The sequence below is a fragment of the Triturus cristatus genome, chromosome 6, assembly GCF_964204655.1.
Source record: "Triturus cristatus chromosome 6, aTriCri1.1, whole genome shotgun sequence".
In the NCBI taxonomy this organism is placed as follows: Eukaryota; Metazoa; Chordata; class Amphibia; order Caudata; family Salamandridae; genus Triturus; species Triturus cristatus.
The window spans coordinates 396650067-396676875 of NC_140589.1; the positions used below are offsets into that span (position 1 = coordinate 396650067).

Genomic DNA, 26809 nt, shown 5'->3' on the forward strand with positions numbered 1-26809 from the left:
TTATTTACTTGCCCTAAGAAACTATTCATTTTCTCTTCTGAAAAAATATAGCCGTCTAAAGTTCTTGTGACGATTACTTGATAATCAGGATAGCTGTGGGTGAAATTTTCTAGATGCTTGTAAAGTGCAACAGCAGCTAGATGCTAACTTTACATCAATGACAGACTGATTACTCGTCAGATATGTTTTCAGCAACTGGAAAAGCATATGTTCATTGTTAATGTCCAATAGCATGCTGAGAGGATCCAGTGATCCCTATTGAATTTACAAAATTGGTCAGCGGTTGACGAGCAGTTTGACAAAGAGGAAAACACCAATAAGAAAAGACTATGAGTGACTTTAAAGAAAGGTTCGTTCTTTTGACAGGCTTAATGAAAAGGCAGTGGAAATTCAAGGCTTGATGTATGGAGCCCAGGATGAAATCCAGGTGGTGGTGCTATATACTGTCTGGTTTGTGATCTAGGCTTGTTGACTGTATGAGGCAGAAGTCCTTGTGCAATCCCCTTTGAATGGGTATTCTGTTATATGACTGATTAGTACATCAGGAAACAAGTTAATTGCCCAGTTAGAACAAAAGAACACAGAGCTAGATGACAATATGGCCAATAGTCTGGGTAAACTGTTAGGTGTTAGACGATCCACCTTACAATCATTAGTTATATTGGAGCTTGGCCTTTCCTCAAGGGCCCATAGATTAGACTAGCCTTTCTCTGATATATTGTTGACATATCCAGGTCTTCTCTTGCAACATATATCTGATGTAAACTTGTTAGGACTTACCTCGACAAAGCAGTGGTCTTTCAAGGAATTCCAAATACCTGCAAGCTAAATATAATATGTGAATAACTACAGACTGACAAGCTGAGGTTTGTGGTTTCAAAGAGAAACTTCAAAATATAGGCATTCTTATTCTCATTCGAGGTACGTTTGGAGGCAGCCAGAAGACGTCAAACAGGTCAGCTTACACTGAACTCCTACAAAGACTTGGTGCCCCAGTGGTATTTAGTTCACTTTGGACCGTGTAGTGTAGAGCCACTTTGTTTCATTCATGCATATGCAATTATCTTACTACACATTATGGTCCAGTTATAAAGTCAGCTTTGCAGCTCCGGTCTTTTCAGGCTGCATCACTGGGTAGAAGAAACCAACTTGCATGTATCCAAGACCTCTCAGGGTCTGCCTTAATTAAGGAGAAAAGTGTTGATTCCCTCTTTCTGAAAAGCCACATCCTTTCTTGTAAATCTTCCTGGGGTATTGCCTTAGGAAGCAAATCAACTGGGTCTGTGCTAGACTAGAAACTTTGTAATGCTGTTAGTTGTAAAACTATCTGTGTCATCTCTTTGAAGGAACATTATGGGTACTTCATTTCTCTCTTATTGGATGTCGATGTTTTTCGAAGTATTAGACTTTACCAAACTATTTGTATATTTATGTATATTTGAATCTTATTCTTTTTAATATGTCCTTATCTCCAGTAGTAATGTACCTTTTTAGTTTCTGTAATTCAGGACTGGTTGCATCCATATTGATGCAATTGATAACTATCTTTTTCTAAATGTGCGCAATAAATAATTTCCTTTGACATGAAAGAATTGTTTCCCATACGTTAACGGTGTTGCACATTTTTGCTATATCCGGTTGTTCAGTGGTGTGGTGACTCTGGACAACTTCAATGCACTGTAGATAACGGAAAAACATTTGAAAAGTGTGATTTCTTTTTTTTTTAAACTGATCAGGTATTTCCTTAAATTCACTTCAGATGCAAAATACCAAAGAACACGGTCTGTGGGGCTGGGCGGAAGCCCACATTGTATTTTTTTTATCAACCAGTATATTTCCGGTAGTGCTGTACACAATTATAAAAAAAAGAGGAGCAGAAAGTGATTTAAACTATAAGATACATATTGTCATGGCCTGCATATCTGCTTTAGCTTTTGCAGTTGATTGCAAAGTCGCAGCTGTCATCACTGAGCGGAGCAGCACAAAAGAACTATTTCAATGTCTTGGAGAAAATAGTTAGAAAGGGTAAGAATATTTTCTTATTACGTTTTTTTAATTTTAATTGGTGAGTTACTACGCAAAATTAATTAATTGAGAATATTTTTCTCTAGCATTGAATCTTCATGATTAACTGCAGCAAACTATAGACCTTTTGTTCCTGGGTTGAGTATATACATTGGTGTCATTCTCCAAATATTTTATTTTTGTTTCATGGTTTTAAGTGTTTTTCGTCTGCGATGGGTATTTTCTTATTGTTGGATGGGAACGTCTCCTGCTTGATGTAGAGGTGTTTTCCCCTGGCCAAATTCCATATATATGGGGTGTCACACTAATCATAATGTGTATGCAGTGCAATGTGTGTAACTCCTATTGTGATCAACTGAGTGAGTCTGAGTAATGGGGGCCAGTGCGATCCATTTTGTATGCCCCTGCACTGGTATAGCCCAAGATGGAGGGTGAGGGCTGTGCTCCCAGCCACTGAAAGCATATAGCCTACATATCTGTAGATAGAAGGTGGAGACCCAGACAATGTTCTGGTAGACCTACTGGACATTAAATCCTGACTAGTGCAGGAGACTTTTGGCTGACATCTTGGCAACCGCTTTCACATCACCACCCAGAATTGAAACAGGAAATGTCGATGCACTGTGATCTCAGTTTGCTCTTCTTGTGAATAAGGACTATAGTGGCACATCTTAGGTCTCTCTAGAAAGCACCTCCTTTGAATTTGCTGCCTTGAACATAGCCAACATGTGGGGGCCAGTCAAGTTCGATATCTTTTATTTTTTTAAAACATCTGTGCGGAAGCTGTTTGGTCAGTGTCTTCAGACTGCAGTAGTGACAGTGCACCTTTAACTTCTTCTATAGGGAGGTCCACACCTCTATGCCATTCTATTTGGCCTGAGATATAGGCATGAAGCAAGAGTAGGGTGAACGAGATTCTATCACAATTCTTTGCCCCATGGCTGTCCATTCTCTTCAATATTATATTTGTTTGCATGCTGGGTTAGAGAAGAGCTTCTTGTCGGTTTTCAAGTGTTGTAAGGTATTTGAAAACAGAGTCTCATGGTGAGCGGGGTTGACGCAGCCAGCACCCACTCAAGAAGACCACCTAACACAGCATTCCTATCCCACCCAAGCCTAAATGATTTTTTTTTTAAATATATCCCCGGTCTTTTATACATCTGATGTCACCAGGTTCCTTTAGCTGAGGAAATAGGCTAGTCAGGGAGGTACTGGGAGCAGACACCACACTGCAGATAGACCGTGTGAGAGGCTTGCAGGAGAATGTCATGCTGCAGAACATTACCGTGAAGGTCCGACCACAATAGGGGCCATTGGCAAGCCTGAGCCAGGTGTACCATTTTTTTGGGGCTTTGCAGAAGAAGGCGCAGCCAGTGGATTGCAGACGATGAAGACATAGACGGCAGCCCTGAAATATCGTAAATGATTCTGCGTAAAGGCGCTGCAAATGCAAATTGGCCCTTGTAGCAGGCTGTACCCATTTTGTCAGCCAATTCCCGAAGCAGTGGGCATGAGATGCAGGTAGCATCTGCTTCCTTACGCTAGCAGAGAACCACAAGGACTCATCTTCTATTCTGAAGGTGGGGTTTGGAAAATTACTATATGGGTCAACAGGCCTCCCTCTAACATTTTGGTGCTGTGGGGTCTGCCTGTGGCCCCTTTTATGGTGTGGTCTGCTTTGTTGATTGTTGATGTGTGTCCTAGAGATATCCGGATGACAGGGCCTGCTCTGTTAACTTGGTTCACTGCACTCGCCGATTGCCAACTGGCTTACACCTGGATGCACACTTGGTTGCACATTCTGATGAAGAAGTTAACCCCCACTATCCGTATAGACTGGGGCTCATGTAACACGTTGGCAGAGAGTGGTAATGCAGTCAATGATTGTTTTGGGCCCAAGCCTAGGACTGTTGTGCTTTTGTACATGTTATGTATTTCCTGCAATTGGGCCATGTCGGAAGATATTAACCAATACAGTCATGGGGGAGGAGAAGATAGTTTTAAAAAAAACACAAAACAAGCTGTAAACCAAATAAAGCTGTTGCAGGAGGTGATGGCAACAGCTAGATCACTTGCCCCCCTGACGGAGGGAAGTGGAGCTTGGAAACTGTTATGTTATGTTATAATAACTAAATATAGCACAACGACTCGTCCTCTAAAGGGTATCTGCGCTTGGATAGCAGAGGGGTTAGCCATGAGCCATTAAAAGAGCCAGGTCTTCAAATTTCTTTTAAAACTTGAAAATTCTGTACATTCGCTAATGTGGAAGGGAAGCTGGTTCCAATGGTGGGGTGCAAGGTATGAGAATTAGCGACCACCGTATTTAAGGAGCTGGTTACTTGATCTAAGGTTTCTTTAAGGAAGATAGGGGAATAGTTTATCCTGTAGATATCTTAATCCTGTACCTGACCTCGCTTTGAAGGTCAGACAAAGTAGTTTAAAGATTGCTCTTTTCCTTACAGTTAACCAATGAAGGGTCCTGAGCAGAGGAACAGACTGGGTGCCCTGTGGCAATTAACTTACCAATCTGGCAGCTGTATTTTGCACCACCTGTAGTTTTGATAGAAGGGATTCATTGTATGCTGTAGTCAATGCGGCTGATTATAAGTGCCTCAACTAGGGTCTTCTGGTAGGATACCGGTAGCCATTGGAATACCTTCCTAAGGAGGCTCATTGCCCCAAAACACGAGCCATAAGTGGCTATAATTTGCTCTTTCATCAATAGTTCATTATCTATCAAAATTCCTAAATTTCTTGCGGTGTTTTTTGGGAGGGGAGCTGTTCCAAGATCCGAAGGCCACCAGTCTGTTGTCCAGAGGGACTGTGCCTTTCCAAACAGTATAATCTCAGTCTTCACCCCGTTCAATTGAAGGCAATTTTGGGACATCCAGGTGGCAATGTTTCTCATGCAAGTAGTGAAATGAGTTTTAACATTCACTAACTTTGGTCCGAGGCCGATGACCAGTTGAATATCATCAGCATACAAACATGTTTCAAAGCCGAAGAGCTTGATTAACTGAGCCAGGAGAGAGACATGGATATTAAAACGTGTGGGGCTCAGAGCCGATACATGAGGCACTTCTCTTCCTAATGCCTGAGTCTTGGATTGAAAAGGCCTAAGCGTAATTTTTTGGGTCCAGTCCTTAAGAAAGTCTATTAGCCAGTTAGGTACTGTAATATATATACCCATCTCAAACAGGCGTTAGATCAAGATAAAATGAGATACAGTGTCAAATACTGCCGACAGGTCAAGGAGAACCAGCATAGCTGGTGTGCCTGCATCCAAATAAAGGCTAAGCGAGTCGACTTCTGCTACAAGAGTGGTTTCTGTGCTAGGAGCCAGATGGAAAATGGATTGGGAGGAATCAAGTCATTTATGTTTTTCTAGATATGAAGAACATTGACTGTTGACATGAGATTCCAAAAGCTTGCTAATCGCGAGCAACAGGGAGATGGGATGGTAACTTGATATGAATACGAAAAAAGGCCTGTTCCCTACTATTGGAGTTGAAAGGTATCTCACAATCATTAGCCTGGAATAATGAGTCACTGACAATGCAACTTGACTAGATGTTGGAGTGGTGAATCTCTGATGTTGAGCATAGGAAGCAGACAGCTAGTGAAACCCTTCTAAAGATAGAAAAAATGTTGGAGACTATCCAATCCTTAAATGAAGACCTAGAAGCACTCTAGATATGTTTCAAGTGTTCTCAATCCTTATTGAAAACACTTGAAACTTATCTAGACTGCTTATGTATGACCTGGGTGGAAGAGATAACTTCTCTACCATGTTTGGCATAGAAAGAACACATTAAACCTTAGGCCCCAGATTGCCACCAGGAGCATTTAAAAGGCCCATCATAGCAAGGCTTATTAATTCCGAGGAGTGACACTGTATTACACCTTGCCAGAGATGAGGATAAGATACAACACCAGGGCAAAAACCGGTCTCTCTACACGGATTTCGCCAATGCTGTGCACAAGGCCAAGAGTGCATTGGCTAATGCCAAGAAGAAACCAAACTCATGAGGTGTAATTCTCATCTCTTTAACAAAAAAGGAAGGTGCACCAGAGAAAAGTCCAAACTTGAGTAAGTCCTTAGAGTTCCTTTTAATTTTCATATATGTTTTTTCATAGAGTAAGAGATCAGCCAACGCGTTTCGTTCTTTAAGATAAGAACTTCTTCAGGGCAGTATCTACACGTAGTAGAATAAGTAAAAATGGTCATCCAGCAGTCTGTAATTCATACATCGCCGTGCAATCGATAATAGCAAAGTTCCTTAATATAGATTCGGATGGATAGTTCGTAGAGATTCCAATATACTAAAGTGGGAAGGTGCTAATCAATACAAATCACTTCACGGCGAAAGATACAGGTAAGTCCATATCCTCAAGATCCCATAATACGGATTCAAGTGTACGTAATGTGTAGATTCCACACACCAATTTAAATGCGAGAAGGCGTTGGACCGATACCGTAGTCAGATCGGCAAACGCAGTTTCCCACCTTCCCACTTTAGTATATTGGAATCTCTACGAACTATCCATCCGAATCTATATTAAGGAACTTTCCTATTATCGATTGCACGGCGATGTATGAATTACAGACTGCTGGATGACCATTTTTACTTATTCTACTACGTGTAGATACTGCCCTGAAGAAGTTCTTATCTTAAAGAACGAAACGCGTTGGCTGATCTCTTACTCTATGAAAAAACATATATGAAAATTAAAAGGAACTCTAAGGACTTACTCAAGTTTGGACTTTTCTCTGGTGCACCTTCCTTTTTTGTTAAAAAGTTCTTTCTCATTAGATTTTCAGTGGAGTCCTTCTGCGGCGGACTTTGGAAGAATTGTGCACAGGACATCTACTATTGTACATATTGGGTTTGAGTTGCTGAACCAGTGGTCAGCCGTGGTGGTTTCTTTTTGTCAAGTGTAATTCTCATCTCGACTGCATGTACCCTGAAATGATACATTATTTCTTTGTATCCCCCCCCACACCGAGAGACGTATAAGTTCTGGGTGCAGCGTATAGGGAAGGGAACGAAAGACATGGCAGACAGTGGACAGGGGTGGCCAAAATCCCATCTTGGAGACCTGTAGACGCTGCTGATTTGAGTGATTGATTTCAAGAATGCCTATTGAAGTACTCTGTTATTTTCATCTGATAACTTTCAGGCCTATATGTGATCATCCATTAAGAGTTCTTGTGGGCTCAGACAATATTTTGGTATTTATAGACCTTTTAAAAATAGGGGATAGTTACTTGCTGTGCTAGCCTAAAGGTAGGCAATGGGGGTGGCTGGGTTCCACTCCTCGCCTAACTATGTGTATTGCAAGCATTGGGAGATCAGTTTTAAGTTTGTTCTGTGGTTTGAGATTATTTATTGTATGCTGGACCAGTGCAGGCAGGGGGCAAAGATAGTGGTTGTTAATTGTTGTTCGCAATGACATATGCTCCGTGCATATGTGGAGTTCCCAGTAATGAAAATGAAGACAGAACTGCTCATTGCACACCAAATAAAGGGTGAAGGGCCTGGATACACTCATGAGTGATTAGTGCTTTATATAAATCGGCATAACATACCATACTGCCTGTAATGGATGACCACTCTAAGGACCCTTATTTAGAGTTTGACAGACTGGATAACTAATCACAAATGTGTCAGATGAGCCAGCCACCGTATTACCAGTGCATTAAAGCTGTTGGTGCTTGTAATGCAGTGCACAGGCTATCCATTGCGCTATGACTCAGTATCCCCTCTTCCAAACTCTAAATTAAGCCCTAAATCTTTTATTTTTTCCTGAAATGTTAGACACCTTAATAACCCAAAGAAGGCTAGATACCTTGATAGACATATGGTAGACATAGCATTACTGTAAGAAACTACTTGCCAGCCTCACTTTGTCTCCAAGTCAGGAAATAGTAAATTCTTTGCCTCATGCAGTACAGGAGGGGGGGATTGCAATACTCAGCTGAAAGGCATACATTTCCCTTGACACTTACCAACCGCAGCGGACTGAATGTCGACATTCTGACACTTATAAACTACATCCTAGACATTTGGAGACTGCATAACTCAGTAACAGGACTTTAACGTAGTTCTAAATCCTTCACTTGACAGATTCCAATATTCACCCTGCCCTATGAGTTTGTCTGTTAATACCTTGCTGCATGGCGTGGAAGATTTAGAGCTGATGGCTATTTTGAGGATACTGAATGGTCTGGCAAGGGCATTCTCATTTTTCTCTACTTTGAACAACACAGTGGCCCTCAGATATTAGAGTAAAATTTAACTCAGACAAGACAGATTTCTTGTTTATAGCTCATCGGAATGCCCCTGCAATACAGCTGTTTTTTTCTCAAGTTCAATTAAGCACTTTTCCCACTCTTGTTGCCACATTCTGTAATCCTGAACTCCCAACTCTCTTAAAACAATGAGGCCAATCATCTGTTCTCCATGTGTGTTCAGTATATGATACTGTTAAGTAAAACTCATCAATCATTTCCTCCCAAAACTCGTCTTTTTGTGGTGGTGGTGACAATTCTCCGCTCGCTTGATCATTGCAACTCCTTGTTCTTGGTTCTTGAATCGGTTGCAACGCATTCAAAGTGCTGCTGCTAGACTTGCCCTATAATGGCCTTGTGATCCTAATGCCCCCTGTGCTCTAAATACCTTCCATTGATTTGTATCTTCAGGAGAATCCCCTTAAGGCCCTTTATATAGTTTTTCATGCTTTTGCATAATTTTGGCATGAAGCTCCTAAAGTATAAGTTTCATCAATATGTCCCTTCGTGCTGGCTAATGTCATTGGATGTCCATCTTTTTGCGGTTTAGAGGTTTTTTCTTCTCAGACTATGCTGGCGTGCCTTTTCGGATCACCTGAATTCTGGTTTTCTTTTCCGCTTCAGTTGCGAACTTTGAACCAATTATTGATTTTTTAGAAAGCTTTGAAAGCCTGGCTTTTTTCACAGGAGTGTCAGACTGATTTCTTTACCTTAAATATGTGCAGTCAACCTTGTTTCCTTCAACGGGGAAGGCCCAGTAGTGTGGGGCCCTTGGCCAAAAACAAAGAGGTTGATGGACTGTGGGTTCACCGCGGACTCCGGCTGGTGCCACAGAGAACACACTTTGCGACGCAGGCACCTGGAAGTGAGTGGTCAGTTGGACACCCGCAGTGAGTGGGAATGAGGTTGAGAGACCTGACAGGCCACAAGGGGAACTTTGCCCCTTTGGTAGGCAGCGGCGAAGACTCCCTCTACCCAGCCTAAGTCGTGCTGCTTGCAGTAAGTCGCATCATAGCAGGGAAGATGACAGCTCCACATGGCGATGAAGAACCGGGCTCAGCCCTCCAGACGAAAATGGAGAAGTATGCCCAGCCCAGGCCGAAGCCCATGCCGCAGCTGTAGAGGATCGTCTGCCCCAAGTTAAAGAGGCGGAAGACTCGATTGCGGCGCTCCAGACGGAAAAAAAGGCACTTCGAGACCAGGTGGGAGATCTGAAAGAGGCAGTGAGGGTGTTGGAAACCAGAGTAAAGGACTCTGAAGGACGATCTAGACATAATATTGTCCAAATTATTGAAGTCCCGGAGAGAGCAGAGGGCCCAGCAGTGGACCTATTTGTTGAAGATCTAATACTCCAGCACTTACAGCCTCGGGCCTGTCACAATATTTCTCTGTGGAGCAGGCCAATCCGGTCCGAGGGGTGTCACCAAGACCGGGTGCCCCTCTGCATTACATGATAGTCCGTATTTTCAATTACAGAGATAGAGATGTTATTTTGAAGTCTGCACGCAGTGCCCCTCCAGTTAAATGGGAGATTGTGTACAGACAAAAAATCTAGGGGAAGAGAAATAAAGAGGGGGCTGGTCTGCAGACCAAGGAGCCTCGCAGAGACACTTTGGTAGAACATAGAGGTGGACAAGACAACTGCAACACCCTGAGCAGGTACCTTAACTAGGCTGGCACAGGAAATTGTCCGGAGCCAATGGTCACGTGGTGCAACTAGCGGTTTCTGGGGAGGTCCCCAGAGAGACTGGGTGTAGATGGCTTCACGAGACTGTACCCAGAAGGGGCACCCCGGAGAGACTGCTGCGGGCACATGTTTGACTACAAGAGCACAGATGTGCCAACGAATCCAACTAATTGGTTCGAGGGGTCGGCGGTAGGCAGGTGGTTTAGGTACAAGCTTCCCACATGTTAAAACACAAGAAAGGTATCAAAGGCGCTCTGAATAGTTGGGGGTGGGGGCGGGCAATTTGAAATCCGTTGTGCTGGTAGACAGGGAGGGAGGTGTGTAACAGGAGTTTTTATGAGTTGTTTGTGTTTGTTACTACTAGACACTACCTAATAGACGTATGGTCCAACATGGCGTTTGCTGAGCAGCCCGTCTCAGATTGCCCGTGGTGCCTCAGGGTCAGTGATAACATTGATGGTGCTTCTGATCTCCTGATTCCCAGGAGTGAGGTGAGAAGTCCCCTTACCTTAAGGCGAATTCCAACACCTAGTGAGAGTGAAATCTTTAGGGCTGAACAGAAAGTTTAAGATACTTTCCTGGAATGTGAATGGCTTTGGTGACAAAAAGAGGGGTGGTCCTGCAACATTTGAAAAGATATTGAAAAGACACTGTCCCAAAGTGGTCCTGTTGCAGGAGAGACAACTTAAAGGTACGAAATATGGGGTGTTGAACAGGTGGGGGTACAAATTGATGGCGCACACAGGATACACTAGAGACTCTAGGGGAGTGAGCATTCTCATTCACTCCTTTTTCCCCTTTATGATCCAGAAGGTCACACATGACATCCAGGGATGCTTTATTGCAGTCACAGGTCATTGGGAAGGTCGGCTCTTCAACATAATTTCGCTTTATATTGTTCTGAGACTACATCTCAGGTACTGCTGGAGGTGGAGGACCTGCTCCTTGGACTCCCTGAGGGTAGTGTGATAGTAGGTTGAGACTGCAACGTGGCCCTCTCACCCATGATTGACCGATGGCCCTCACGCCAGCAGGAACACTTAGTAACTACAGTGAGAGTCTTCGTATCGGCAGTGGATCTAGGAAACACCTGGAGGGCACTCATCCCCACAGCACTTAAATACACCTTTCATTCAGGGGCACACAGCAGTCTATCACGTATCGACTAAATTTTCATTTTGGTCCATCAACTTCCCTGCTTTTGCGATGCTCATCGTGTGTGTGTGTGTGTGTGTGTGTGTTAGTTAGTTAGTTATGAACTCGGCCAGGTGAGCATGGGAGGGATTAACCCCTGGTATCTTAAAGTGCCCCATATCTGAATAAAGCTCCAAGAGGCTACATACCACTATATCCTAGAAAATGAAGGGACGTTGGACTCTGCCTGTACACTCTGGGAGGAATTTCAGCAGTAATTAGAGGACAGTGCATTTCTCTAGTAGCTGGACATAAAAACGATAGAAGGTCAATGTTAGATGCAATAGAACGAGAACTCCAGGATATGGACTCTCTTGGTCTCGGAGGATTGTGAGTCAGTAAGACCACGCCTGGCATTCAAGCGGTGTGAGTTTAAAGAAGTGACCGGAGATGCGGTGAGTGCCAGATACCGTGCAACACAGCATAAACTCTATGAGGTAGGGGGATAGAGCAGGCAAACTTCTCGCATGTTTAGGTGAGCGGACAACAGCATCAAGATGATTGTTTGAGGTTAAAGGGAGGCATGGCTTCAGAGTCAAAGAGGGACAAGGTATATCGGATGCAGTCTCTGACTATTACACGCGTCTCTACATTCTTGCTTCCACTGCCTCAATTGAGGAGGCAAGGGAGCTGCTGGCAACTCTCCAGGTGCCCGGCCTCGGGCCCAATGGCAGAGATCTCCTCGAACAGGAGCTGACATAGGCCAAGATCGATCAGGCCATCCTGGCTCTAAGATCTGGGAAGGCAGAAGGCCTGAATGGTCTTCCCATTGAGCTGTACAAGCTCACTGCAACAAAACTAGCACCCCTCCTCCTGCAGATGTTTCGCAAGAGCTGTGAGGTAGTAGTACATCCAAGAGACCAAAGAATAGCAAATATAGTGGTGATCCACAAGCAGGGCAAACCTCTATACAAGTGCCAATCTCCCTTCTAAATGCAGAAATAAAATTATTGGCAAAACTGCTCGCTACCTGGCTAACCCAAGTTATACAGTCATTGGTTCACCCTGACTAGTCCAGCTTTGTGCCATGGCGAAACACAGTGCTCAATCTTAGGAGACTACATGGGGCCCTGGGCAGAGCGGTCGACATCCGTGAAGATGCAGCAGTGGTGTCCCTGGATGTGCGGTTGGCATTCAACGCGGTTGAATGTACCATTCTTGCATGCAGTGTTTGGAAAAACAGGGTTTCGGACAGTGATTTTTAAGCATGGATTAGACTCCTATATTCTGATCTGCTGGCCCAAGTGTCGGTAAATGGTGGCATGTCGAGGGACTTTCCATTACAGCGAGGGACGAGGCAGGGTTTGCCCCTCTCCCTGCTTCTTTTTGCACTGGTGCTGGAACCATTGACGTTATGGAGATATGGATACAAGGTGACCTTTTGATCTGAGAGTTCCGCTGGTCCACGGAGTGGCAGGATAGGATCTCCCTCTTTGCCGCCGATATCCTACTGTATTTTGCGAGCCCCAGCACAAAACTTCATAGAATACTACATATTTTTGATCTGTTCTGCAAGTATTCAGGGTACACCATCAATTGGGAGAAGCCAGTGATTTTTTTGCTTACTGGCAACCTGCCACAATTCCCCAGGGACTGTGCGATATAGATAGAAACTGAGAGATTCCAATATCTTGAACTCTATATTACCAAGGATCCTAAGATTTTTTTTATGAACCAAATTTAGAAACTCCACTGATGCGTCTGCGGAGTGATGTCCAGCACTGGCGGTCTCTGCCTCTGTCCCCTTTGGGAAGCGCATCACTTTTTAAAATGATGGCCATGCTCGGATTCCTTTATGTGCTCCAAAGTATTCCATATGTGGTGCCTCCAAAGTACTTTCAGTCAGTGGACGCAACAGTGTGTTTTCTGCTATGGGATGGGGGCCTTCTAGGGTCTCACTCCCGAACCTGACCAGGAGCTGGTATGATGGAGGGGTAGCTCTCCCAGTCCTCCGAAGATACTTCTGGGAGGCTCAGTTCATGGTGATCAATCACTGGGTTCATAGACCACATGATGACCCGGCATATAGAATGGACTGACGCTACATGCAATCAGGAGGCTACCTCAGAGCGATCGGTGGGGGAAGGAAGGCTAGCTCATTCCACGGACCAACTTTGACCACGTTGCAGGTCAGGCAAGAGGCGACAACAGCTTTGGGATGGTGAGCCAAAATTACACAGATGACCCCGTTGTGGAGCTCTCCAAAGTTAGGTTTGCTGGCATGACAAAGAAGGTTTGACAAGTGGGATTTAATCAGCCTTTCGAAGATTGGTGATCTGTGGGAGGGAGGTAACATGTGGTTATTTGCGGCCCTACAGATGGACTATCAGCTGGCAGATTCGGAGGCTTTTCGCTACCTCCAGGTCAGCCATGCACTGAGGGCAGTGCTACGGAAAGGAATGGAACTACCTGAGTTTTCTCCGTTGGAAGATGGGTTGCTAGATGATTATCCGGATAATAAAGCAATCTCCCTAGTGTATCGTAAAATTATAAATAACTACCCCGGAAATATTAGGTCTTCGGGTCCACTGGGAGCGGGATGTGGAGCGTCTCAAAGATGAAGAATGGCAAGAGGCAATGGCCTCCCCTAAAGAGCGCGCTCACTTTAGACTGTTACAGCCAAAGATTTTGCACAGAGCCTACTTTGCTTGTACAACGCTGGTAAAGATGGGGAGCTTTGGCTCTGTTATGCCCTAGGAGGTGCGAACAAAGTGACACCTTCTTCCTTATAATATGAGGGTGTTTGGTACTTCAAGATTACTGGGAAGTGGTGCTGACCGGTATGAGAGAGCTGTATAATATAGAGGTGACTAAATCACCAAAGTGGTGTCTCCTGAAAATATGGGAAGAGTCGGATCTAACCAGTAAAGAACGCCTTTGGATGACATTGGGGTTCATGGTTGCCAAGTGCAATATTGCTAAGCTGTGGAGGGATATGTCTGCCCGACGCTGAGCGAATGGAGGGCAGATATGGACTGGTGCATGCTTGCAGAGAGGGCATTTTAACAGAGTAGAGGCTGCCCTCACAAATGGACCAAAATCTGGGGGAAGTGGAAGGAGTAAAGGGGAATGATATGCATGCCAGTTGACCGGAGTGGGCAAGGACAATTGTCTGAAGAGATCTGATGAGTGAGGCGGGAATGCCGGGATGAGGGGAGAGAGAATATGTTTTGTTACATTCTATCAATTGATTTTATCAACCATTGTTGGATGGTACTTCGATGCATAATTTTGTGAACATCAATGTCATTGTGATGCAATGTTTACTTTTGCAATAAAAAAATGTATTTAAAAAAAAAAAAGACCTTGTTTCTTTCAGCACCAGGATGCCTTTTAGACAGCAGCACACTTTACAAATCAAGTTTTACATAACCTCTACATAGGTTTCTGTCTCCTGGCACATAGTCCCCTGAATGACTGACATGGTCTAGAAAGGAAGATGTTAATCGAATCACTTCCCTCATAAAGTTATGTCGGGCATACCTGCCCCCAGGAAATTTTGCAAGTTCTGGAAGCATGGAACAAAACAAACTTCTCTTAGTCTAGTCGTGTTGACTGCAATTAGGACTTTTTAAAAATTAATATGGCTCGGTCTCAAGATATGCCACGGTTTGGAATACATTTAATGTATTTATGAGGGACACAGGCATACAAAAACGTCTAGTGTGCTGCAGCTAGATGTACAAGACCAGAAATTGAAAAACCTTTAGAGATATTATTCTAATGTAGGAAGCTTGCGGGATCTTGGGGCCAAGATTAACTCAGTGTTTTCAGAATTCAGATGCCTGTTTCTGTAAATTTGGGGAGGATGAGATGCCGAATAAAAACCCATGTGTGGCTCCTCAATGTACCTGTTTTGTCAAAATGTTATGTTGCAGGTTACCAAAGCTAGTGCTGCCATAGTTCCTCTGTTGACTGAGAAAGCCCCCAGAGTTGTATGGCATCACAGAAGGATTTTATAAAACATGTAAGGACATGCTGTGCCCACATTTGCCTGCAATGTACACTGAGGCCTTGGAGGCTGAGGTGCTTGTGAGTGTAATAAATAATGCAAGTTTCGTCACACTTCTCAAACTAAGAAGAGATCATGAGATGCATCAGCCATACAGGCACCTGTGTCCTTAAAATTGTTTATAAAATATTGGCAGAAATGATTGCTAACAGTTATATCTTACTTATGAAAGGAATGGTTCTTACAGATGAAACAGGTTTCATACCCGATAGCATGGCATGATCCAGAATTTATTTTTTATTGTTTTTTCCGCAAAGTAATTTTAACTCTGCTTTGATGCGGTTTAATATAATGTGTTGGTTGAATGTAAGTGTTACGCAAACAAATGATGGAAGGAATGCTGAATGAATCATACATTCACCCCCAGCCAAGAGATCTGGGTTAAATCCATTGTTCTTTTGCTTACCATCCCATCCCAGGGAGGGCCTGGCAGTTCGGGCTGGACTGTTCCCATGGGGACCAGGGTCAAGACTGATTTGCATATGGCTGGGTCTGAACTGGAATGACATGGGGATTTAGGCCCAGATCTCGGTACTGGGTGAATGTTTGACATTGTGCAATATCCTGTCCATTAATTGTTCTTTTTGCATTTGTCACCCCGCGTGGGATGGGTATGCCTAGATGTAAGTCCCTTGCTCTCCATGCCAATGGGTTCAAGCTAGCCTGGTTGAGGAGGGGTGATGCCCCGAAACTGGTCCCAGGATGCTTGTTTCCAGTTCATGGAGGACCTAGCCTGGCAGTTCGGATTGGACTGTTCCCATGGGGAACAGGATAGAGAGTGATTTGCATATGACTGGGTCTGAACTGGAATGGTATGGGGAGCAAAGAAACGATGGATTTTGGCCCAGATCTCCGTACTGGGGTGATTGTTTGACATTGTGCTGCATTCTGTCCACCAATTATTCTTTTTGCATTTGTCACCCCGAGTGGGACAGGTAAGCCCAGACGTGGGTCCCATTCTCTCCATGCCACTGGTGGCAAGCTAGCCTGGCTGATATGGGGTGATGCCCTAAAACAAGTCCCAGGATGCTTGTTTTCAGTGCAGGGAGGACCTGGGCTGGAATGTTCGCATGGGGAACAGGGTCAAGACTGATTTGCATATGGCTGGGTCTGAACTGGAATGTCATGGGGAGGAAAAATACAATGGATTTAGGCCCAGATCTCTGTACTGGGGTGAACGTTTGAGATTGTGCTGCATTCTGTCCATCAATTGTTATTTTTGCACTGGTTGACTGTAAAGCACCTTAAATGTTCCTGGGTGCTAGTGCACCATATAAGAAAATTAACTAAATAAATATATGCATGCTCTTTACCATTAGGCATCAAATAAACCTTCCCACCCTACAGTCTTGGTTTTCTAAAAGTTGAGCCATCATGAAATGTATTTTGTATAGACTGAGCATGTGTAACTAAAAGATAAGACTGTTTGATATTTTATACTTCAAACCAACCACTCGGTTCAAAGTAAGTGGCTACAGCTCCCTGCCCATGAGATACTTAGAGGCACTAGGCAGGGGTGCCTGTTATCTCTACTCCTCTTTACCATTGCAATAGAACTACTGGCCTGCCGAATTTGGGAACTCAATTCCCATTAGGGACTAGCCTTTGATGCTAAGCGTCTAACGTTAGCCATGTATGCAGAAAATATCTTTCTATTTGTTAAATGACGAGGCACAAATATTTCACCGATTACAAGATACATTATACAATTTAGTACATTTTTAGGTATTTTCAATAGTTGGGGCAAATTCGAGATCTTTCCACCAACTGAGCCGACCTCTGCAATACACCTTGACTACCCTTCTTTTCTGATGTACCAATTCTATTATATATTTGGGTATCAAGGTACACAGATCTCACGAAGTTGTAATCTCAGAAAACTTTGGGCCTACAATAGTGAAAAACTCTATGCCGGTAGAAAGATGGGTGCAGGTAGAAAGATGGATACAAACTATCAGTACACTCACCTTCATTTCCCAGCTCAACTGCTGCCATTCCAGTGACAACAGAACAGTTACTAGTAGAATCTTTTAGTAGCCTGGGGCTGTTCTGCCTAGGGCATTTATGTAAAGTGCCCTAGGCAGATCAGAATTCTTGACTCTAGATCACCCCTGGGAGGTTGACCCTTTCAATTTTTCTCACATCTTCCTGGAGACATACAGTGCTTTCGACCTGCCTGCTCTTTGCAGATGAGCCACTAAAGTATGCTTCCCTGGCCAAGCTGAAACAGAAGGAAACTAGTAGAGGTTGAGTCTCTAGACTACACCATATGACCAACAAAACAAGGATATGAACCCGCTATTCTGCCAAGAAGGCATTGAGAGACAATAGAAATGCATGAAAGATTAGGGGCAAAGATTGTTGCATCCAAACAACAACTGTTTTAATAAATTACAGAGACCAGCTACAACATTTTAAATTTCTACACCACCTTTATTTTACACTAGCCATCATAAGTAAGCTTGATTCCACTGCTGTCCATTCATGCACTAAATGGCCCCCCCTAATGCAGACTTTGTACATTTATCCTGGTCTTTAACCTGGTCTTTAACCTCAATATGACAATACTGGAACATGGTGCTAAATACAATGTCTGAAATTAACTGTTCGAGGCATGTGTGCTATAGATACACATGCTTTTCATAAGTCCACCATATAGCTTTGCGCTCGGATGATTACAAGTTGTTTTTGCTCCAAGAAGTTTTCTTCAAGTTACGAGGCTGTATGACTCCTCCTCTTGGTGATACTGCACATGGTCATCAACGCCATCTTCAGATTTTTTTTTCTGCGACTGCTTTGAATGTAATATCTCGCGCACAGGTTTGAGGCTCCTTCGTGCTCCCTTCTGTTATATAGTATATCTCCACTCAACGGCATTGTCTTGATCGAGTAGTTCCATTGCATTTGAGCGATCACGCTTCTGCGTAGCGGATCCTCAGCTCGCTTCCTTGGCGCATAGGCCAAGCCCGGCCGGTCTCCTTACTCCACTTCCAACGTCCTTCGGAGAATGACCTGCTAATAGAATGAACTCGTTTTGCTTCTGTCTGAATCGTCACTCTTCTTTAGACCCATACCGACCAACACTCAGTTTGCAACTTATGCCTCTCGCCCAATCATCGAGAGGAAAGCTGTGAGGCCTGCCGGTCTATTGGATCAGAAAAGACTCTTCTAGATTGGCGTGCTCAACACCAAGAAATGTGGCGTAGGCAAGCAGACGATGTACTAGACATCTTTGATTGACAACAGGAGGAAGACGAGGAAGCTTTAGCAGCACAAGAGTAATCATTATCTATCCATGATTCTGAGTCCCAATTTAATCAAGACTCGGCCACCATTCAGCAGGTACAAAAGCATCGGACAGTGAGTACTCTAACCCCTGATCCAAAGCATCGTCTCCCACCGAAAAAACTGCTCACAGTCTGCCACTGCAAAACGGCCATGGCATGCACCGAAAAACGGACTCAAAATCCCTGTCCTCCAGCTCAGCTCCGAACGTTTGGCTCTCAAAACGGGCCTCCACCTCCTCAAACTCTAGGTCTAGAGCCCCTCAATCATCAGTCTCAGCCTCGAAACAAAAACAAATCCTTTCAGATCTTACCACAGCTCCAACTAAATCGAAGTTTCCTCTATCGAAATGCTTAGTTTTCGGACCTAAATCTTCGCAAGAGCTGATCCTCGATCTAATGCAGGAACGGCTCGATCCGAAGCAAAAAAATGCTCCAGATTCAGCCTGAAACTAAGAAAATAGTGCTTCAACCAGCAAAAACTCCCACTAAAAAAAATTGAGGCTATGGACGTTCCTCCGCAGCCTCTAAAGAAGAAGGATGCTGCCACTCGCCCATTACACATCCCTTTTCCAACTTCACCAAACCCACAAACACCACCCCAATACCTACCACTCCTTAAGGGTATGATACGTCACACAGAGGACATTTTTAAAGACTCTGTCAAAGCAAGAGTTATAACATCACCCATTGACAAAAAATACAAGTCGGCACCGTCAGATCCTATGTATATCATTTAACCCCAGACTCTCTGGTAGTCTCTAATGCAAGAAAGAGAGCTCACTCACAAACATCAGGAGATGCACCACCAGGAAAGAAAAAGTCTAAACTAATAGATGCTTTTGGGAACCTAATAGCTGCAAAAGCAGCTAACCATTGGCATATAGCCAACATCCAGGCTCCATTAGCTAGATATGACAGAGCCCACTAGGACGAAATGGAGGGGCTCATATTTTCAGACCTCAAGTGGACACAGAACTTGATAAAATGAAAGAAAAGACACTGAGGGTGCAAAATTAGCAGGGGCTCTACAAACAAGAACATACTGTGGTTCCTTGCATAACCCTGAGTTCGAGGCATATGAGCTGCAGATCACACACTGAGGATAAGATCGCCATCTGGTGTTGGGCTCGGATGATTGCAGGTTGTTGTTGTCTTCGGAAGAAGCCTTTGGTCACGAGCTTGGTGACTCCTCCCCTGGACAACAGTGCGCATGGGCATCCACTCCATCGTCAGATTGTTTTTTTCCGCCATTGGGTTCGGATGAACTTTTTTCCGCTCCAGCAGAAAACTTCTAGCAATCAATTTAACTCCTTAATCTTCATTCCATCGACGTCGAAATCAACTCGGACCGGTTCCGGAAGCGGCTGATGGACAGGACACCCTTCAAAAAATGCCCCCAGTGTGGAGCGAAGTTCCCCCACAGTGACCACCACGAGGTTTGTAACCTCTGCCTGTCGCCGGAACACAACGAGTCCACCTGTCCAGCTTGTGCCGCTTTCCGTTCGAAGAAGACCCTCCGGGACCGAAGAGCTCGACGCCATATTATGGCCAAACCAGCTCCAGAACCGGAGGACATCTTTGCTCAAGATGTTCCCGAAGACGACACCGAAGATCTCGAGATCGTGTCCGAGGCCGACGATTCCGATGACCTCATCACTCCAGGGCAGCGTGTGAGTACCACCCCCCCTGCCCCTGCCCCATCCAAAAAAGCATTGGTCAAGACTCCGCCAGCTGGGCCCAGTCGCGACCGGAAATCCTCTTCAGAAGCCCCGCCCTCGGGCCCGGCTCCGAAGACATCTAAGCCTGTAGGTGGCTCGGGCTCGAGCAAACCTCATCTGATTGTGCCTTTAACACCCTCAGCACCCAAAAAACCACTATCGGCGCCGAAACAGGCTTCAAGACCGAAATCTCCATCGGCACCGAAACGTTCCTTGGCACCGAAGTCTCCACCGGCGCCGAAACGTTCTTCGACATCGATGCCTAAAAGTCCCTCGGCACCGAAACATACATCGGCACCGAAACATACATCGGCACCGAAAACTCCATCGGCTCCGAAAAATCCATCGGACCCGAAACATCCTTCGGCACCGAAAACATCATCGGCACCGAAAACTACGTCCACACCGAAAAAAGCTCATAAAGACCCGAAGCGGACGTCGCCGCCACCACCTTCGGAGCCAGATGAACTTTTTCGACCAGATCCTACTCAAAAGCGGATCTACATCAATCCTAACACTGGACATGTGACTGCCATCCCATATAAAAAACGGAAGCTGGACACTACACCTCCCCCAGCTCCCATACGAAAAAAGGACTGTGCCACTTCACCACTTCGTCCTTCCTCTCCTGTTTTACCTTCTAACCCGTCCCCCCCTCCTCCTCCTGTTTCTCCTTTACCTTTACCTTTACCATCTCCCTATCATTCACCTCCTCCACAGGAGGATAATGATGACTTAGGGGGAGGGGCGGACCCTGATTTATTTAATGATCCTGTTGATCCAACCGACCCGTTTACTTTTCCAGACACAGCACCGGTAGATGACTGGTCTTATCCAATGCCTGACATGCCTGACCCCACTACCTACCCCTCCAAGCCCTCCCCTCCTGATGACCACCTAGGGTTTGGCCAACTAATAAATAGGGCAGCAACGTTCCATGGTGTCACTATGCACACGGACCCCCTTGAGGAGGATTTTCTCCTCGATACCTTTGAGCAGTCACAAAAAACTGTTCATATACTTCCCATGATTAAAGGGGTTATAAAGCATGCCACTGACGTCTTTAAAGACCCTGTTCGAGCGAGGGTTCTCAACCCCCGCATCGAAAAAAAGTACCGACCAGCCCCGCAGGACCCTGCATACATTAAAGCCCAGCTCCCTTTAGACTCCTTGGTCGTATCAAATGCCAGGAAGCGCGTTAACTCACAGACAACTGGAGAAACGCCCCCCCCAGACAAGGAGTCTAAGCTTTTAGAGGCCTCAGGCAAACGAGTCGCCGCACAGGCGGCGAACCACTGGCGTATTGCCAATACCCAGGCCCTGTTAGCTCGGTATGACAGGGCACATTATGACCAACTTGAGGACCTTATGCAACATCTGCCTGAACCCTTTAAGTCCCATGCCACTGACCTCATTCAAGAAGGCAAATTAATATCTAATGCCTCCATTAAATGCGCCTTAGATGCGGCAGACACTGCTTCTAGGGCGGTCAATACTAGCGTCTTACTCAGACGACATGCCTGGCTCCGTATTTCCGGTTTTAAACCGGAGGTTCAAACCGCAATTCTGGCTCAACCTTTCAACCAAGAGCAGTTATTTGGCCCTGCAGTGGATACTGCATTAGAAAAAATGGAGAAGGATAATGAAACTGCCAAGTCTATGGGAGCACTGCAGTCTCCTCAAAACCGGGGTTCCTTTCGTCGCTCCTTTTATAGAGGAGGCTCCAAAAACACATCAACTGAGACCACGTCCACCTTTAAAAATTCTGGACAAACATCCCCTAACAGAGGTTATTTCCGGGGAGGTTATAGGGGAAACCATAACAAAGGTCGAGGGCGGGGCAACAACAACAACACCCGCACCTCCCCAGCCACCAAACAGTGACTTGCCACCACTCCCCCCAGACCATTCCACTCCGGTCGGGGGGCGACTCCAACAATTCCTACCTGTCTGGACTTCCATCACCACAGACAGATGGGTAAGACAAATTATCCAGTCTGGCTACTGCCTCGAACTCATACAATCCCCCCCAAACATACCGCCCAAACAACGTCCAATGTCCTCACATCATCTCTCTCTCCTCAAACAAGAAGTTCAATCCCTGTTACAAAAACATGCGATAGAACCAGTCCCCCTTCAACATCAGGGAAAATGGGTATATTCTCTATACTTCCTTATTCCCAAAAAGGACAAAACACTAAGGCCCATACTGGATCTCAGACTACTAAACCAGTATATACATTCGGATCATTTTCATATGACCACTCTCCAACAAGTCCTCCCACTTTTACAACAGGGAGACTTCCTTGCCACATTAGACCTCAAGGACGCATACTTTCACATCCCTATGCATCCCGCTCACAGAAAATATCTACGATTTGTGGTAGATGGGCAACACTATCCATTTACAGTCCTCCCATTCGGAGTAACGACGGCACCCAGAGTGTTCACCAAATGCCTAGCAGTCGTGGCAGCGCACCTCAGAAGACAACAGATCCATGTCTTCCCCTATCTGGACGATTGGCTCATAAAAGCCAATACATACCAAAAATGCGTTCTCCACACTCATCGCACGATTCAAACTCTCCACGATTTGGGATTCACTATCAACTACCCCAAATCCCACCTACAACCTTCCCACTTACATCAGTATCTAGGAGCAACCATAGATACATCCAAGGCCATTGCTTATCCCAGCACTGCCAGGATAGCCAGTATACAAAATCTCATCTCTCAATTTCAAACTCATCCATCTCTTCCAGCAAGAGTGTTCATGCAGCTCCTAGGCATGATGGCGTCATGCATCTCCATAGTCCCACACGCACGACTTCAAATGCGTCCCTTACAGGAATGTTTAGCACAACAGTGGAACCAAGCTCACGGACAACTTACCGATCTGGTGTTGGTGGACAGTCGCTCACTTCGCTCACTGAAATGGTGGAACACCATCAACCTGTCCAAAGGGCGACCGTTCTTAGAGCCTCTTCCACAAGTTGTGCTAACTACCGACGCATCTCTCACGGGGTGGGGAGCCCACCTCCTTCACCATACCACTCAGGGCAGATGGACCAGTCAACAAAAACTGCTCCACATCAACCACCTGGAACTCTTAGCAGTGTTCCTAGCACTAAAATCCTTTCAAGTTCACCTAAAGAACAAAACTGTCCTCATACGCACAGACAACATGACGACAATGTATTATATACAGAAACAGGGAGGGACACACTCTCTCCAACTGTCCCAACTGGCACAGCAAATCTGGAGATGGGCAATTCCCCAAAACATCTATCTGTTAGCAGAACATCTCCCAGGGATCCACAATCAAGTGGCCGACCTCCTAAGTCGCCACACACAGCAGATCCACGAATGGGAACTACACCCCAAGGTTCTACTCCCCTTCTTCCAAAAGTGGGGACAACCAGACATAGACCTGTTCGCCACTCCCGAAAACACAAAATGCCCAACCTTCGCCGCCAGGTTTCCACACCCACAGTCCAAGGGCAATGCCCTATGGATGAACTGGTCAGGCAGATTTGCGTACGCCTTTCCGCCTCTCCCACTAGTTCCATTTGTGGTACGCAAACTGAAACAACAGTCACTAACACTAATACTAGTGGCTCCCACTTGGGCACGTCAACCGTGGTTCACCACACTTCTAGAACTATCCTTAGTTCCACATCAAAGGCTACGCCTCTCCCCGGATCTATTAACCCAGAACCATGGAGAAATCAGACACCCAGATCCTCAAACACTGAACCTAGCGATCTGGCTCCTGAGGTCTTAGAGTTCGGTTACCTCAATCTCCCTCCAGACTGTATGAATATCATAAAGGAAGCCAGACGCCCTACTACTAGAGCGTGTTATGCCGCTAAATGGAAACGATTTGCCATCTACTGCGCTAATAATAACATACATCCATTGGACGCTTCCATCCAAAACATCATTTGCTATCTACTACACTTGCAAAGATGCAATCTAGCGTATTCCTCTATACGTTTACACCTAGCAGCCTTGGCAGCCTACTTGCAAAATAGGCAACACCTGTCCCTTTTTAAGGTACCAGCCATCAAAGCGTTTATGGAAGGTCTCAAAAGAATCCTTCCCCCAAGATTGCCACCTGCACCAGTGTGGAATCTCAATGTGGTTCTAACAAGACTCATGGGTCCCCCATTTGAACCTATGCACAAATGTGAATTACAATTCCTAACATGGAAGGTAGCTTTCCTTATCGCAATCACTTCCCTACGCAGAGTAAGTGAAATACAAGCCCTTACACTAGAGGAACCTTTCTTACAACTACACCGTAACAAAGTGGTTCTTAGGACAAACCCTAAATTTCTTCCAAAAGTGATTTCCCCTTTCCACCTTAACCAATCAGTGGAGCTACCGGTCTTTTTCCCAAACCCAGACTCCGTAGCTGAAAGGGCCCTACATACCTTAGATGTCAAAAGAGCCTTGCTTTATTACATCGACAGGACAAAACCCTTTCGAAAGACAAAACAACTCTTTGTTGCTTTCGCACCACCACATAAAGGCAACCCAATCTCCAAATCAGGTATAGCCCGGTGGATAGTTAAATGCATCCAAATATGCTACCTCAAGGCTAAACGTACACTTACAGTTCCCCCTAGGGCGCACTCCACGCGTAAAATAGGGGCTTCTATGGCCTTCTTAGGTAACATTCCCTTAGAAGACATTTGCAAGGCAGCCACGTGGTCTACCACGCATACCTTCACTAAACACTATTGTGTTGATGTGCAGGCCAAACAACAGGCCTCCGTGGGCCAGGCTGTCCTTAAAACTTTATTTCAAGCTGCTGCAACGGATACAGGCGACCACCGCTAAGGGGAAGCACTGCTGTATAATCTATCCTCAGTGTGTGATCTGCAGCTCATATGCCTCGAACGGAATATGCTACTTACCAGTATGCATCTGTTCTTGGCATGTAGAGCTGCAGAGTCACACACGCCCGCCCGCCTCCCCGGGACCTGTATCTGTTCCAGCATCCGTCTTACTTAGACATTACACATGGACATCCTTTCTTTCATTTCTATACACTCCATCTTTTCCCATCATGGCGAAAAACAATCTGACGATGGAGTGGATGCCCATGCGCACTGTTGTCCAGGGGAGGAGTCACCAACCTCGTGACCAAAGGCTTCTTCCGAAGACAACAACAACCTGCAATCATCCGAGCCCAACACCAGATGGCGATCTTATCCTCAGTGTGTGACTCTGCAGCTCTACATGCCAAGAACAGATGCATACTGGTAAGTAGCATATTCCTTATAAGCAAGGTGCAAGATCTGCCTCATCAGACCAACACTGGGTCAGCATATAAAAACCAGGGACAAACCTCTACCCCTAAAACATTCTACACAGGAAACCATTTTAAAGGAAGAGGTCGAGGAAACAATACCCGTACCTCAAACAACAATACCAAGCAATGACTTCCTTACTATTCCCCAGACCACTTATAACCTGTCAGGGTTGTCTTCAAAACTTTCTTCCTGTTTGGAAACCAATCACAACTGATCAGTGGGTTCTGTATATTATCTAACCTGGTTAACATCTGGAGCTCATTACAACTCCTCCATATATCCACCTCGCAAACACAAACTGTTCGCTCAACATCTCCTGCAACAAGAAATAACAGCTCTACTCCAAAAAGGAGCAATAGAACCTGTTTAAAAACCATTTTAGGGAACAGGAGTATACTCCTTATACTTCCTTATTCCCAAAAAAGATGGGTTACAATGACCCATACTAGGTATGGTCACGCTTCAGAAGACTGCCTTAGACTTAAAGGACACCTATTTCTGTATACCTGTTCATCTAGCACACAGGAAATATCTCTAGTTTCAATTCCAAGGAAATCATTATCCATTCAAGGTTCTTCCCTGTGGGATTACCGCACTAAGGGTGTTCACAAAATGTCTAGTAGTAGTGCCAGCACATCTATTCAGGCAAAACATACATGTCTTTCAATATTTAGACAACTGTTTAATAAAAGCAAACCGCCTCAGCCTTTGCAAACAAAATACTCAACAAACCCTAACCTTACTACATCAACTAGGGTTCACCATAAACTTGAGGAAGTCATATCTACAACCAACTCCCACACGGTCATACCTAGGAGCCATGCTCAACACACATTCAGCATTGGCGCACAAAAATGAAGATCGAATACACAGCATAATGACATTAATTCAGCAGTTTCAAACAATACGAGCCAAAATATTTCGGAGTCTTCTAGGCATGATGGCGTCTTGTATTTCACATGCCAGACTACACATGAGACCTCTCAAAGAATGTCTTTTGCATCAATTGACACAGTCACTGGGTCAACTTCACAATCTAGTGTTGGTTGACAGCAGCACGCATCACGCTCTGCAATGGTGGAATACACAAAATGTATCCAAGGGGCTGCCGTTTCAAGACCCAGTTCCACAAATAATTCTCACAGCAAATGCTTCCCAAATTGTTTGGGGTGCACATTCCCAAAGTATCACAATTCAGGGGGTATGGGACTCAAAACACAAGAATATCCATATCAATTACCTTGAGCTACAAGCTGTTCACCATGCAGTGAAA

The 26809-nt window shown here is 45.0% G+C and overlaps 1 protein-coding gene across 6 annotated transcripts in view; it reads left to right on the forward strand.

Moving 5' to 3' along the window:
• Nucleotides 1-26809, forward strand: part of FBXO25 (F-box protein 25) — a 491440-nt gene that overhangs the window by 201215 nt on the left and 263416 nt on the right. For all 6 annotated transcript variants that reach the window (XM_085610798.1, XM_085610797.1, XM_085610802.1 and 3 more), the window contains one exon: nt 1932-2025. In XM_085610798.1, coding sequence (XP_085466924.1) covers nt 1932-2025 — 94 coding nt within the window. The remainder of the gene's footprint in view (nt 1-1931; nt 2026-26809) is intronic.